This window comes from Symphalangus syndactylus, chromosome 4 (genome assembly GCF_028878055.3).
Source record: "Symphalangus syndactylus isolate Jambi chromosome 4, NHGRI_mSymSyn1-v2.1_pri, whole genome shotgun sequence".
Lineage (NCBI taxonomy): Eukaryota > Metazoa > Chordata > Mammalia > Primates > Hylobatidae > Symphalangus > Symphalangus syndactylus.
Genome location: NC_072426.2, coordinates 131,620,502 through 131,637,092, shown reverse-complemented (window position 1 = coordinate 131,637,092; position 16,591 = coordinate 131,620,502). Strand labels below are relative to the sequence as shown.

The following is a 16,591-nucleotide window of genomic DNA, read 5'->3' as shown; positions in this document are numbered from 1 at the left end:
GGCAGCAGCCAGCACTGGGAATCATTACTATCTAACACACTAAGCTCCCCTGGTGGGGGAAGGGTAGCATCCAGCTCTATAGCTCCAGGCTATGCTTTTCCACTGCTGGAGCCAGGGAGGCTAGAGAGCTTGGTCCCCAAGAAGGGTTCCCCAAAGCCCAACACACTGGCTGTGGCAGACTGTGGCCAGATCACCTCTTCAGGCCTGACCCTGACCCATCCTTTCTCACTGGGCGGGGCCTCCCTGCAGGAACTCCAACAACTCCAGCCCGAGGCTCAGGGACAGAACCTGAGCCTCCCTGGGCCTCCCTTAGGGGAGGGTTGGCCACAGTCTCTGCAGACCAGCAGAGTTAGCCTTTCCTCCAGTAGTTCTGAGGAATCTGGATAGACCAGATGAGTGAGTTTCCCCCCAGCGAAGCTCACCCCCTCCAAAAGGGATAGTCGAAGTGCTTCCTTAAATGGGTCCTGTTCCCCATGCCACCCAACTGGGTGAGATCCTCTGACAGGGGTTGTCAGACACTCTATACAGGAATGATCCTACTGGCATCAGGTTGGTGCCTCTTGGGGTCAGAGATCCCAGATGAAGGAGAAGGCATCCATCTTTGCTGTTCTTCAGCCTCCTTGAGTGACATCTCTAAGTGTGGGAGCAAACCAGATGAATAGGGCCTGAAGTGTATCCCCAGCAAACCACAGAAGCCCTACAGAAGAATGACCTTGAGAGAAGAGAGACAGACCTTCTCATATTGTTTTATACTCAGAAAAGGAAAGAGAAGCAAAACTAAAGGCAGGTAGCCCAGCGCCTAGGAACCAGACCTGAAACCAAGGAACCAGACCTGAAACCAAGCCTGGGCCTACCTGACCTAAGCCTAGTAGTTAAAGATCGACCCCTGGCCTAACCGGTTATGTTATCTATAGATTCCAGACATTGTATGGAAAGGCACTGTAAAAATCTCTGTCCTGTTCTATTTCATTCTGATTACCGGTGCATGCAGCCCCCAGTCACATAACCCCTGCTTGCTCAATCGATCACGACCCTCTCATGTGGACCCCCTTAGAGTTATGAGCCCTAAAAAGGGACAGCAATTGCTCACTCAGGGAGCTCGGCTCTTAAGACAGGAGTCTTGCCCGATGCCCCTGGCCGAATAAACCACTTCCTTCTTTAACTTGGTGTCTGAGGAGTTTTGTCTGCGGCTCCTCCTGCTACATTTCTTGGTTCCCTGACCGGGAAGCGAGGTGATTGGCAGATGGTTGAGGCAGCTCCTTAGGCGGCTTAAGCCTGCCCTGTGGAACATCCCCGTGGGGGACTCCGACTAGCCCGAGCAACGTGGATCCTGAGAGGGCTCCCAGGTAGGCATTTGCCCTGGTGGGAGGCCTCGCCAGAGCTGTGTGTGGCAGGCCCCCATGGAGGATCAATGCAGTGGCTGAACACCGGGAAGGAACTGGTACCTGGAGTCTGGACATCTGAAACTTGGTAAGACTAGTGTTTGGAACTTGCCTACTCTGTCCATTTGAGTGGAAGCATGGCCTGATCACCCACAGCATGCCTTTATTGGCACTTTGATTTTGGTTTTGGTTTTGACTTGGTTTGAATTGCTTGACAGGACTGGTCTTGGGAACTTGCCTACTCCATTAGAGTGGAAGCATGGCCTGATCACCCACGGTGTGCCTGTACTGGCACTTTGGTTTTGGTTTTTGACTTGACTTGGATTGTTTGATACTTTGGTTTTGGTTTTGACCTGGCTTGGATTTCTGGATACTCTGATTTTGGTTTTGATTTTGGTTTGGTGTAAACTGCAAAAGTGTGTGTGTGCCCTTTTTACCTGTTCTTTGTTTTGTGGTGTGTGTGGTGTGAGCGTGGTGTTTTGTCTTGAAGAAGCATGGGTCAGGCACAAATAAGCCCATGCTACTAGGAAATATGTTGAAAAATTTCAAGAAAGGATTTAAAGGAGACTATGGAGTACTGTGACACCAGGAAAACTTAAAACTTTGTATAAAGTAGACTGGCCAGCATTAAAAGTAGGTTGGCCATCAGAAGGAAGCCTGGACAGGTCCCTTGTTTCAAAGGTATGGCACAAGGTAACCTGTAAAGCCAGGGAACACAGACCAGTTTCCGTACATAGACGCTTGGTTACAACTGGCTTTAGATCTCTCCACAGTGGTTGAGAGAACTGCAGCGTAAGCGAGAAGAGAGAGAGGAAGAGACAGAGGCAAAAGGAAAGTCAGAGAGAGACAAAGTCAAAGAGATAAAGAGAGAGAGAGAGAGATACAATTAGTTAAGAAAAAAAAAGTGTACCCTATTCTTTTAAAAGCCAAAGTAAATTTAAAACCTGTAATTGATAATTGAAAGTATTCTCTGTAACCCTATAACGTTCCAATACCACTTTGTTGTCAGTGTAAACAACAGCGTATCCTGAAAGCACTGAGGCCTTCCTATGAAAAATCCTTAACCCAGTAACCCAAGGATGGCCCAAATGCATTCAATCTGTAGCGGCAACTGCTTTGTTAACAGAAAAAAAAAACAAAAATAACTTTTAGAGGAAACCTCATTGTGAGCACACCTCACTAGTTCAATTCAGAACTATCCTAAATCAAAAAAGCAAAAAAAGTAGCTTACTAACTCAAAAATCTTAAGATACGAGGCTATTCTGTTAGGAAAAATAAAAAAGCCATCTATACCATTTCTAAATTAATTTGGACAAAACAAGTTCTTATTAATAGCAAAGGATAATTAAAATCCCAAACTTACAAGGTTTTCAACAAAAGTAAAGTTTGCTAAAAGTAAACAGTGTAACACGTATTATACTAACTTCTATTCCTGTGGCCTTAGACAGTCTAGCCCACAGACATAAAAGAAGTTCGCTTTAGAAAAGAATAGTTATCATCTTCAAAAAAAAAAAAAAAAAAAAGAAAGGAAAAAAAGGGGTGGCAGAACTTATGTAAAAAGAGTATTATATGGTAAATTCTTGCCCTGAAATAAATTAACTGGTTGTTTAAAGAAAAAAATATTTGTAAGAGTCAGAAAGTTAAAGCATGTCAAAGAATTGTCTGCGAAAGTCGTGAAAGAGAAAAATGTTATAAAAAAAGAATTTATGCAAGAAATGTTGTATAATTTAAAAGTAACTAGGCCTCCTGAATGTAAAACTAAAAAAAAAAAAAAAAGTTTATGTGCAAGGTGTATAAAGAAAATAAAATATACTTTTGATAAAACCCTTTACACCCTATGTGTCAGAAAAAAAAAAAGGCAGTTGGAGTTTTAACCCAGACTGTAGGGCCCTGGCCAAGGCTAGTGGCCTATCTCTCAAAACAACTAGATGGGGTTTCCAAAGGCTGGCCTCCGTGTCTAAGGGCCCTAGCAGCAATGGCCCTGTTAGCACAAGAAGCAGATAAGCTAACTCTTAGGCAAAACCTAAAGTCCCCCCATGCTGTGGTGACTTTAATAAATACCAGAGGACATCATTAGCCAACAAATGCTAGACTAACTAGATACCAAAGCTTGCTCTGTGAAAATCCTCGCATAACCATTGAAGTTTACAACACCCTAAACCCCGCCACCTTGCTCCCGGTATTAGAGAGCCCAGTTGAACATAACTGTGTGGAGGTATTAGACTCAGTTTATTCTAGTAGGCCCAACCTCCGAGACCACCCTTAAACATCAGTAGACTGGGAGCTCTACGTGGATGAGAGCAGCTTCGCCAACCCCTGCAAAGTGACTCTGAATAAGACGACAAGCCCTGCTCCAGTCACACCCAGAAGCTGACTGGTCCACACACGGCCGAAACATGAGGAAACTCATCGCAGGACTCATTTTCCTTAAAATTTGGACTTGTACAGTAAGGACTTCAACTGACCTTCCTCAGACCGAAGGCTGTTCCCAGTGTATACATCAAGTCACTGAGGTAGGACAAAAGGTTGCTATGATCCTATTATTTTACGGTTATTATAAGTTTACTAGAACTCTGAAAAAACTTATTTGTATAATGTTATTCTATACAAGGTATGTAGCCCAGGAAATGACCAACCTGATATGTGTTATGACCCATCTGAGACTTCCATGACCACAGTTTTTAAAATAAGATTAAAAACTGAAGACTGATGAAGGCTCATAAATGATATGAGTAAAGTGTTAGCCAAAACAGAAAAAAAAAAGAGGTGCCCAAACAAGTCGCCTTAAAATTTGATGCCTGTGCTGTCATTAATAATAATAAATTAAAAATAAGATGTTCTAATTAAGAAAGAGGCTATATGACAGAAAATAAGTATGTTTATCATAAATTAAGACTGTGTAAAAAGAAATGTAGATACTGGTCTTGTGTCATTTAGGCTACTGAAATAAAAAATGAAAAACTACCCTGCCCACCTTCAAAAAAGAGAAAAGTGGCCCTTCCTGTACCAGTAGTCAGTGTAACCCCTTAGAACTAGTAATAACCAACCCCCTTAATCCTTGCTGGAATAAGGGGGAACGTGTAACCCTAAAAATTGATGAGGCTGGACTGGATCTTCAATTAAATATTATAGTTTGAAGAAAAGTTTATAAACGCTCTCCTGAGCCAGTATTTCAAACCTTCTATGATGAACTGAATGTGCCAGTAGCAGAAATTCCAGGAAAAACAAGAAATTTGTTTTTGCAATTAGCTGAGCACGTAGCTCAGTCTGTCAATGTCACTTCATGTTATATATGTGGAGAAACTGTAACAGATCAATGGCCATAGGAAGCCTGAGAATTAGTACCTACAGACCCAGCTCCTGATAAATTCCTGGCTCAAAAAAAATCACCCTGATAACTTCTAAGACCTAAAAGCCACAATCATTAGACAATACTGTATAGCAAGAGTGAAGAAAGACTTCACCCTTCCTATAGAAAGACTCAGCTGCCTTAGGCAAAAACTGTATAATAGTACTACAAAAACAGCCACCTAGTAAAGTTCAAACCATACGAAGAAAAATCCATTTAGTAAATTCCTAAAGTTGCAGACCGTTTAGGCCCACCCAGAAACCCTCTGGGACTGGACAGCCCCCACTAGGTTATGCTAGATATGTAGACATAAAGCCTGTGCTAAGCTACCTGACCGGTGGACAGGTAGTTGTGTTATAGACACTATTAAACCATCTTTCTTCCTAATGCCCATAAAAACAGGTGGACTCCTAAGCTTCCCTGTCTATGCTTCCCGTGAAAAGCAAAGCATAGCCATAGATAATTAAAAAGATGATAAACGGCCTCCTGAAAAAATTATACAATACTATAGGCCTGCCACTTAGGCACAAGTCGGCTCGTGAGGATACCAGATCCCCATTTACATGCCCAGCTGAATCATACGGTTGCAAGCTGTCTTGAAGATCATCATTAATAAAACCGGTAAAACCTTGACTGTTCTGGCCCGGCAAGAAACTCAGATGAGAAATGCTATCTATCAAAATAGATTGACTCTCAACTACTTGCTAGAAGCTGAAAGAGAAGTTTGTAGAAAATTTAACCTTACTAATTGCTGTCTACACATAGATGATCAAGGGCAAGTAGTTGAAGACATACTTAAATATATAACAAAACTGGCACATGTGCCCATGCAAGTGTGGCATAGATTTGATCCTGAGGCCATGTTTAGAAATTAGTTCTCAGCACTAAGAGGATTTAAAACTCTTATAATAGGAGTTATAATAGTAATAAGAATCTGCTTACTGCTCCCTTGTTTGCTACCTGTACTTCTAAATGATAAAAAGCTTCATTGCTACCTTAGTTCACCAAAATGCTTCAGCAGAAATGTACTATATGAATCACTATCAATCTCTATTGCACAGGAAGACATAAGTAGCGAAAATAAGAGTGAGAACTCCCACTAATAAAAAGTGAGTCTCAAAGGGAGGAAATGAGAGAAGAGAGACAGACCCTTTCATATTGTTTTATATTGTCTTATACTCAGAAAAGGAAAGAGAAGCAAAACTAAAGGCAGGTAGCCTGGCGCCTAGGAAGCAGACCCAAAACCAAGGAACCAGACCTGAAACAAGGCCTGGGCCTGCCTGACCTAAGCCTGGTAGTTAAAGATCGATCCCCAGCCTAACTGGTTATGTTATCTATAGATTCCAGACATTGTACGGAAAGGCATTATAAAAATCCCTGTCCTGTTCTATTTTGTTCTGATTACCGGTGCATGCAGCCCCCAGTCACGTACCCCCTGCTTGCTCAATTGATCACGACCCTCTCATGCGGACCGCCTTAGAGTTGTGAGCCCTTAAAAGGGACAGGAATTGCTCACTAGGGGAGCTCGGCTCTTAAGACAGGAGTCTTGCCCAATGCTCCTGGCCAAATAAACCACTTCCTTCTTTAACTCGGTGTCTGAGGAGTTTTATCTGTGGCTCATCCTGCTACAACCTTACCATTGAAAGAAAAACAAACAGAAAGCAACAACAATAGCATCAACAACAAAAAAATGTCCCCACAAAAACCCCATTCAAGGGTCAGCAGCCTCAAAGATTGAAACTAGTCAAACTCATGAAGATGAGAAAGAATTGATGAAAAAATGCTGAAAACCCAAAAGGCCAGAGTGCCTCTTCCCCTCCAAATGATCACAACGCCTCTCCAGCAGGGGTACAGAATTGGATGGAGGATGAGATGGATGAACTGACAGAAGATGGGTAATAAAAAAATCTGCTGAGCTAAAGGAGCATGTTCTAACCCAGTGCAAAGAAGCTAAGAACCTTGATAAAAGGTTAGAGGAGCTGCAAAGAAGAATAACCAGTTTAGAGAGAAACATAAATGACCTGATGGAGCTGAAAAACATTGCATGAGAACTTCATGAAGCATACACAAGTATCAGTAGCCAAATCAAACAAGCAAAAGAAAGGATAGCAGAGTTTGAAGACCACCTTGCTGAAATAAAGCATGCAGACAAGATTAGAGGAAAAAAGAATGAAAAAGAATGAACAAATTCTCTAAGAAATATAGCACTATGTAAAAAGACTGAGCCTATGATTGATTGGAGTACCCGAAAGAGACGGGGAGAATGGAAACAAGCTGGAAAACACACTTCACAATATCATTCAGGAGAACTTCCCTAACCTAGCAAGACAGGCCAACATGCAAATTTAGGAAATACAGAGAACACCACTAAGATACTCCATGAGAAATCAACCCCAAACACATAATCATCAGATTCTCTGAGGTTGAAATGAAGGAAAAAATGTTAAGGGCAGCAAGAGAAAGGCCAGGTCACCTACAAAGGGAAGCCCATTAGAGTAACAGCGGATCTCTCAGAAGAAACTCTACAAGCCAGAAGAGATTGGGGGCCAATATTCAACATTCTTAAAGAAAAGTATTTTCAATCCAGAATTTCACATCCAGCCAAACTAAGCTTCAATGTAAAGGAGAAATAAAATCCTTTCCAGACAAGCAAATGCTGAGGGATTTTGTTACCACCAGGCCTGCTTTGCAAGAACTCCTGAAAGAAGCACTATACATGGAAAAGAAAAACCAATACCAGCCACTGCAAAAACACACCAAAATATAAAGTCCAATGACACTATGAAGAAACTGCATCAACAAGTGTGCAGAATAACCAGATAGCATCAGGATGACAGGATCAAATTCACATATAACAATATTAACCTTAAATGTAAATGGGATAAATGCCCCAAATAAAAGACACAGACTGGCAAACTGGATAGAGTCAAGACCTATCAGTGTGCTGTATTCAGGAGACCCATCTCACATGCAAAGACACACTTAGGCTCAAAATAAAGGGATGGAGGAAAATTTACCAAGCAAATGGAAAGCAAAAAACAGCAAGGATTGCAATCCTTGTCTCTGACAAAACAGACTTTAAGCCAACAAAGATCAAAAAAGACAAAGAAGGGGATTACATAATGGTAAAGGGAACAATTCAACAAGAAGAGCTAACTATTCTAAAAATATATGCACCCAATTCAGGATATTATTCAGCAGAACTTCCCTAACCTAGCAAGACAGGCCAACACGCATATTTAGGAAATACAGAGAACACCACTAAGATACTCCATGAGAAATCAACCCCAAAACACATAATCATCAGATTCTCTGAGGTCAAAATGAAGGAAAAAATGCACCCAGATTCCTAAAGCAAGTTCTTAGAGACCTACAAAGAGACTTAGACTCCCACACAATAATAGTGGGAGACATTAACACCCCACTGTCAATATCGGACAGATCAACAAGAGAGAAAATTAACAGGATATTAACAGAGATATTCAGGACTGAAACTCAGCTCTGGATCAAGTGGATTAAATAGACATCTGCAGAACTCTCTACCCTAAATCAACAGAATATACATTCTTCTCAGTGCCATATGGCATTTATTCTAAAATTGATCACATAATTGGAAATAAAACACTCCTCAGCAAATGCAAAAGAAGTGAAATCTTAAACAGTCTCTTAGACCACAGTGCAATCAATTAGAACTCAGGATTAAGAAACTCACTCAAAACCACACGATTACATGGTAATTGAACAACCTGCTTCTGAATGACTCCTGGGTAAAAAATGAAATTAGGGCAGAAATAAAGAAGTTCTTTGAAACCAATGAGGACAAAGAGACAATGTACCAGAATTTCTGGGACACAGCTAAAGTAGTGTTAAGAGGGTAATTTATAGTACTAAATGCCCACATCAAAAACTAGAAAGATCTCCAATTGACACCCTAACATCACAATTAAAAGAGCAAGAGAGGCAAGAGCAAACTTATCCAAAAGCTAGCAGAAGACGAGAAATAACTACAATCAGAGCAGAACTGAAGGAGATAGACACACACACACACAAACCCTCCAAAAAATCAATGAATCCAGGAGCTGTTTTTTTGAAAAAATTAACAAAATACATAGACTGCAAGCTAGACTAATGAAGAAGAAAAGAGAGAAGAATCAAATAGACACAATAAAAATGATAAAGGGGATATCACCATTGACCCCACAGAAATACAAACTACCATCAGAGAATACTATAAACACCTCTATGCAGGCTGGGTGCAGTGGCTCACACCTGTAATCCCTGCACTTTGTGGGGCTGATGGGGGTGGATTACTTGAGGTCAGGAGTTTGAGACCAGCCTGGCCAACATGGTGAAAGCCCATCACTACTAAAAATACAAAAATTAGCCAGGCATGGTTGCAGGTGCCTGTAATCCCAGCTACTCAGGAGGCTGAGGCAGGAGAATTATTTAACCCAGGAGGTGGAGGTTGCAGTGAGCTGAGATTGCACCACTGCACTCCAGCCTCAGCAACAGAGTGAGACTCCATCTCAAAACAAAATAAAACAAACAAAAAACCCCACCTCTATGCAAATAAACTAGAAAATCTAGAAGAAATTGATAAATTCCTGGACACATACACCCTCCCAAGACTAAACCGGAAAGAAGTTGAATCCCTGAATAAACAAATACCAAGTTCTGAAATTGAGGCAGTAATTAATAGCCTACCAACCAAAAAAAAAAAAAAAAAAATCCCAGGACCAGATGGATTCACAGACAAATTCTACTAGAGGTACAAAGAGGAGCTGGTACTAATACTTCTGAGACTACTCCAAACAATTGAAAAGGAAGGACTCTTCACTAACTCATTTTATGAAGCCAGCATCATTGTGATACTAAAACTGGGCAGAGACACAATGAAGAGAGAAAACTTCAGGCCAATATCTCAGATGAACATTGATGTGAAAATCCTCAATACTGGCAAACTGAATCTGAATACTGGCAAACTGAATCCAGCAGCACATCAAAAAACTTATGCACCATGATCAAGTCTGCTTCCTCCCTGGAATGCAAGGCTGGTTCAGCTTATGCTAATCAATATATGTCGTCCATCACATAAACAGAACCAAAGACAAAAGCCACATGATTATCTCAATAGATGCAGAAAAGACCTTTGATAAAATTCAACTTCCCTTCATGTTAAAAACTTTCAATAGACTAGGTATTGATGGAACATATCTCAAAATAATAAGAGCTATTTATGACAAACCCACAGCCAATATCATATTGAATGGTCAAAAGCTGGAAGCATTCCCTTTGAAAACTGGGAAGGATTTCTTTGAACAAGACAAGGATGCCGTCTCTCATCACTCCTATTCAACATAGTATTGGAAGTTCTGGCCAGGGCAATCAGGCAAGAGAGAGAAATAAAGGGTATTCAAATAGGAAGACAGGAAGTCAAATTGTCGCTGTTTCCAGACGACATGACTTCATAGTTAGAAAACCCCATCATCTCAGCCTCGAAACTCCTTAAGCTGATAAGCAACTTCAGCAAAGTCTCAGGATACAAAAATCAATGTGCAAAAATCACAAACACTCCTTTACATCAACAATAGACAAGCAGGGAGCCAAATCATGAATGAACTCCCATTCACAATTGCTATAAAGAGAATAAAATACCAGAGAATACAGCTAACAAGGGATGTGAAGGACTTCTTCAAGGAGAACGGCAAACCCCTGCTCAAGGAAATAAGAGAGGACACAAACAAATGGAAAAACATTTCATCCTCATGGATAGGAAGAATTGATATCATAAAAATGTCCATATTGCCCAAAGTAATTTATAGATTCAATACTATTCCCATCAAACTACCATTGACATTCTTCACAGAATTAGAAAAAACTACTTTAAATTTCATATGGAATCAAAGAAGACTCCATATAGCCAAGACAATCCTAAGCAAAAAAGAACAAAGCTAGAGGCATCATGCTACCTGACTTCAAACTATACTACAAGGCTACAGTAACCAAAACAGCATGGTACTGGTACCAAAACAGATATGTAGACCAATGGAACAGAACAGAGAACACAGAAACAACACCACACATCTACAACCATCTGATCTTTGACAAACCTGACAAAAACAAGCAATAAGGAATGGCTCTCCTATTCAATAAATGGTGCTGTCAAAACTGGCTAGCCATATGCAGAAAATGGAAACTAGACCCCTTCCTTACACCTTATACAAAAATTAACTCAAGATGGATTAAAGACTTAAATGTAAAACCCAAAACCATAAAAACTCTAGAAGAAAATCTAGGCAATACCATTCAGGATATAGGCATGGGCAAAGACTTCATAACGAAGATGCCAAAAGCAATAGCAACAAAAGCCAAAATTGGCAAATGGGGTCTAATTAAACTAAAGAGCTTCTGCACAGCAAAAGAAACTATCATCAGAGCGAACAGGCAACCTACAAAATAGGAGAAAATTTTTGCAATCTGCCTGTCTGACAAAGGTTTAATATCCAGAACTTACAAGGAACTTAAACAAATTTACAAGAGAAAAACAAACAACTGCATCAAAAAGTGGGCAAAGGATATGAACAGACACTTCCCCAAAGAAGACATTTGCATGACCAACAAACATGAAAAAAGCTCAACATCACTGATTATTAGAGAAATGCAAATCAAAACCACAATGAGATACCATCTCAGGCCAGTCAGAATGGCGATTATTAAAAAAAAACAGAAAGAATAGATGCTGGCGAGGCTGTGGAGAAATAGGAATGCTTTTACACTGTTGGTGGAATATAAATTAGTTCAACCATTGTGGAAGACAGTATGGTGATTCCTCAAGGATCTAGAACCAGAAATACCATTTGACCCAGCAATCCCATTACTGGGTATATACCCAAAAGAATATAAATCATTCTACTATAAAGACACATGCACACATATGCTTATTGCAGCACTATTTACAATAGCAAAGTCATGAAACCAACCCAAATGCCCATCAATGATAGACTGGACAAAGAAAGTGTGGTACATATACACCATGGAATATGTTGCAGCCATTAAGAGGAATGATGTCATGTCCTTTGCAGAGACATGGATGAGGCTGGAAGCCATCATCCTCAGCAGACTAACATGGGAAGAGAAAACCAAACACTGCATGTTCTCACTCATAAGTTAGAGTTAAACTGTGAGAACACATGGACACAGGGAGGGGAACAACACACACCACACAGCCTGTTGGGGGGTGGCGGGCAAGGGGCGAGAACTTAAAGGGTGGGTCAATAGGTGCAGCAAACCACCATGGTACACATGTACCTATGTAACAATCCTGCACGTTTTGTACATGTATCCTGGAACTTAAAGTAAAAAAAAAAAAGAAGAAATAAATAAAAGGACACTATAGATAAGGCTCTTGATTGTTTTACTTCAAACAAGTGTACAACCCTCCAACAAATCACTCCCTGAGACTTGACAGTTTTCATCTAAAAGATGGGGATATACACTCATCACAGAGCTGTGATGAAAATGAAATGAGAATGCATACACAATTCTCAGTGTACTTCTGGCACAAAATAAAATCTGAAAACACTTTAGTAAAGAGAAAGCCTTAATTACCAAATGGATATGCGAGGGGTTACTGAGCATGAAAAAGAAATTAGGACTACACAATGATTTTGAGCCTGTGCAACTAATGCTAGTCATAAGAATAGGTACATCAGAAAGAAGAGTCCCAGTCAATTAGATTAACGGAGTGGGTGGCAGTAAGTAAGAAGGTAATCAAATTTATTTTATGTATATGAACATAAAACCGAATAAATCACAAGGTGTTTGGGGCTACAGACTTAAAATAACTTGGTGCAGTACATCAAATACAAAGTTCCATGATAAAGTCTATGAATGCTGTCAAAGGCATAGGTAACTTAAAAGGAAACTTGATGTTTTACCCAATGATTCTTCTTTACATTTTCAAGCTTTCCAGCTTCCCTAGATTTGCAATTCCACACATCACACACTTAGTAAAAATTGTGTGCACGTGCCGTTACGCCGACAACTGAAGTCAACAAACATTTACTGAGCATCAATTATGTATAAAACACTATATATGAAAGTTTGATGGTGATGGTGGGAGGACTGGTGTATATAGAAAATAATGGGCCTTGTCCTTCAGGAAATCATAGTTCAGAAATAAAAAGGACTGTATAAATAATACAAAGTAGACTCTGATAGTTTGAATAATGGAAGAAGCATAAAAAGTTTTGGTAGTTTAGGGGAAGATTCTAACTAGAGAGAAGAAAATCAAGAAAACATCACATGGGATGGAACAATCTCAAATGATATTAAATGATGGCCAAGGAGGCTGAGGAAAAGGCCCTCAAGGTTGAGGCAAATGTCTGGAGTATGGTGTAATCCTGGGTCAATGAATGCACAATACAGGGAGAAAGGTGAAACATGTAGAAACACTGGCTGGATAGTTGTACTGTAAGGGACAAGCCAGATTAAGGAGACAGGTTTATTCTGAATTCAGTGGGGAACATTCAAAGGTTTTTAAACAGGACAGTGACATGCCCTGATGTAGGGCAGATATAAGCTCTCCATACTGGCAAAAGGAAAGAATGGAACCAGGGAAACTAGATGTGAGATTTTTTACAATCATATGTATACAAGTGGGTAGGTAGGATGGGACCGAGGGAAAGCAGAGGAAGAACTCGTGAAAGATTCAAAAATTTTTTTTTACAGGAATAGACATAGTATATAAAGGGAAAAAAATAAAGATGACAGGTTTTTAATTTGAATGACTGTGGCCTTCTATGGAGAGAGAGAACTCAGGAAGAGGAACCAGTTTGTGGGAAGGGTCCAGTAAGAAAAGTAATTCTGATTGGGAAATGTTGAAGGCAAAGAGGAAGGAACAAATGGTTTAGTGTTTGCGAAGTGCTGATCAGCATCATTCCCTTCTGTGTGTTATCTCAGGTAAGACTGAAAGGAGGTACCTGTGGAGCATGTGTAGAGATGTGTAGTTTGGTCCATAGTTAGAAATAAGGGCTGTGGCTTGAGGAAAGGTGACAGCTAGAAACAATGATTTGGGTTTCCTCACAATGTAAAATAATAGATGAAGCTGTGGAGTAAACATAACCCTCCAGGCAAGGCACGTTAAATGAGAAGACAAAAGAAGGGAGAGCAGATCCTTAAAGATAATCCAAATCATATTATTATTATTTGAATTGAAAAGGACATCGGTCTTGTTATAGACCTCTGGCTCCTGGATCTTCAAGAAAGCAAATGTTTAACAGAGTGTCCTGAATATTGTTTCTTAGTGTCAGCTCTGCTCTCACCCTTACATACTCTCTCCTGAACCATGGAGAATGGAAGACTCAAAATTACATTTCCCAAACTTTACTGGCAGCTAGGTTCTGCCAGGGGGAGGCACTTGCATCATTTGAGAAGATGCGAGAAGACATTATGTTTTGGTGGTGCCTCCATAGTTTCAGCAGGAGCAGTTGGTCAGGCAGAGGCAATTCAGCAGTATTGTGTGGGCTTCAGGGTTATGGGTGACACCACCTTTCTTCTTTTGCTCAATTGGGTCTTGTAAACAATTCCCTGTGTTAAATCCTCTCCTATTTAAAATACCTGGAGTCGTTTTGGTATATAGACTGATAGACACTTTGTATATCATATAAAGAAAATGTAAGACTAGAAATTAACCAACCTTTAAAAATTAGACTATACAGAGGATAGAAGCAATAATTTTAATTTTAAAAAGAAAAGCAATATCCTAAACGAATGCAACCATGTTTCAAGTGTCTTTACACAGACCATGAAGCTCCAAGTTTATTCAGTGAATACCCTTCAGAACAAACTGATTTAACTGAGTTAAAATAATGAAATGATATATTCCAGAAATTCATCTTAGCAGAGAAACATAGAAGGGAGCCTAGATGCACTACAGGAAGAATTCTTGAATTTCCCCGCTGCAGACCAAGTTCAGATTGAGCTACAGGGTTCCTCAGGTGCACTGCCTACTGCAATATAAAGTTGGGCAACAAATACCCAACAGGGAAACAGTAATTGAACATAAATGTTATTAATAAAACAACTATAATGGCAACTAATATGTAGAGCATTAACCATGTAATTAGCACTATATGAAGCACTGAACATATTTTATTTCATTTAACCCTCAAAATACTTTATGAGGTTGGTGCTATTATTATCCCTCTTTACAAATGAAGAAACCAAAGCTTGGAGAACTGAAGTTATTTGCCCATGGCCACATAGGTGGAAGTGGTAGAACATGAATAATTGATTTGCAATTTTAGAGAATGTGCTTTTTCTAAATAAAGAAGAAACATGGAGGAAAACAATGCCTGATAGACTGGGTAAACTGGCCTTAAATTGTCATTAAGTCAAAACTAAGCCATGCTATGTTACAATTTTGGTGTGTAAAGAAATTGTTTTTGAGAGAGCTATTCAGAGCTAGAATTCTGTGTGAATTGTACAAAATACATAAAATTGCTTCTAACCAAAAAAAGTCAGGAATCTGCTATTTTAGAATAATTTGTTATTTTTTTCTCCAATTGGCCTGGGACTACTCTCTAAGGCAACATTTCAATGACAAAGAGATTGTTCCTGAATGTGGCTGGGGAAAAGCCATCATTGCTGAAGGAAGGCAAATATACTGTTCTTTCCCTGAAGAAAAAAAAGTACTAAAATCTTTCTAGGCAGTACTATCCATTATGTGAAGAACTGACAGGGAATATAAATGGAATCCAGAGGGGAAAGAAGACTGAATTTAAGGTGACCCAGTTCCTGTTAAGTTTTATGGACTGAACACTGCCATATAGATATTCAAAGTCATTTTCACCCTTATTCGTAGAGTGCATACAGCTAGACACAGATGCAACCAAACATGGGCATTCAAAAGAGCATGTGTTCTCAGGTTTTGAAAGGGTAGCTGTCTAGCTAGGTTGAGAAGAGTGAGTGAGGAGACAGGGAAGTGGAAACTAGGTGAGATAGGAAGTGAGTAGTACATAGAAGAGAGAATCAGTAGCTACTCTAGGGGTATCAGGAAGCCAGCAGAACGCTTTTTTTGAATAGCATGTTTTAGTTTGCAAAATATATGATTCTCATTGATAAGCTATGTGTTATGATTTTCTACATATTATAGATTGATAAAACTAAGCTTAAGAGCAGTTAAATGATTTTCCAGGCTCTCAGAGTTTTGGAGAGCTAAAGCTGGGGCTCCTGCCCCCAAATCTGGCACTTTTTGTCCTCTAAAACCAGTTATTGTAAATGAAGAATCTGAGGAACAAGCATGTGGATTTTATGAAATGTAGGTTTAAAAAATGTAAACATATCAGGATCCTTAAAAAAGCACTCTCCATGTTTTGAAGAACAGCAAAATCACTAGAAATGACTGTGTACCTTACTACTGATAGCCCAGCTCCAATGTAATTTAGCAGCGGATTTGATACTTCTTCTGCATCCAATCCAAACCAGCCAAACCTGAAAATCCAGAAAGTCACATCAAATTAAATATTGTTAAGATGTTTCACCATAATGTTTAAGGGCACGGACTCAGGGCCAGATTCCTGGGTTCAAATGCTAGCTCTCTCACTTATTAGCTGTGACTTTGGGAAAGTTAATTATCTTCACTGTGTCTCAATTTCCAAATTTTTTAAATTTAAATTTTTTTTTTTTTTTTTTTTTTTTGAGATGGAGGCTTGCTCTGTCACCCAGGCTGGAGTACAGTGGTATGATCTTGGCTCATTGCAACCTCTGCCTCCTGAATTCAACCTATTCTCCTGCCTCAGCCTCCCAAGTAACTGGGACTACAGGTGCCTGTTACCACGCCTGGCTAATTTTTGTATTT

The 16,591-nt window shown here is 39.8% G+C and overlaps 1 protein-coding gene across 6 annotated transcripts in view; it reads right to left on the bottom strand.

Moving 5' to 3' along the window:
- Positions 1–16,591, bottom strand: part of TMEM144 (transmembrane protein 144) — a 66,174-nt gene that overhangs the window by 41,065 nt on the left and 8,518 nt on the right. For all 6 annotated transcript variants that reach the window (XM_055276253.2, XM_063638327.1, XM_063638330.1 and 3 more), the window contains one exon: positions 16,144–16,224. In XM_055276253.2, coding sequence (XP_055132228.1) covers positions 16,144–16,224 — 81 coding nt within the window. The remainder of the gene's footprint in view (positions 1–16,143; positions 16,225–16,591) is intronic.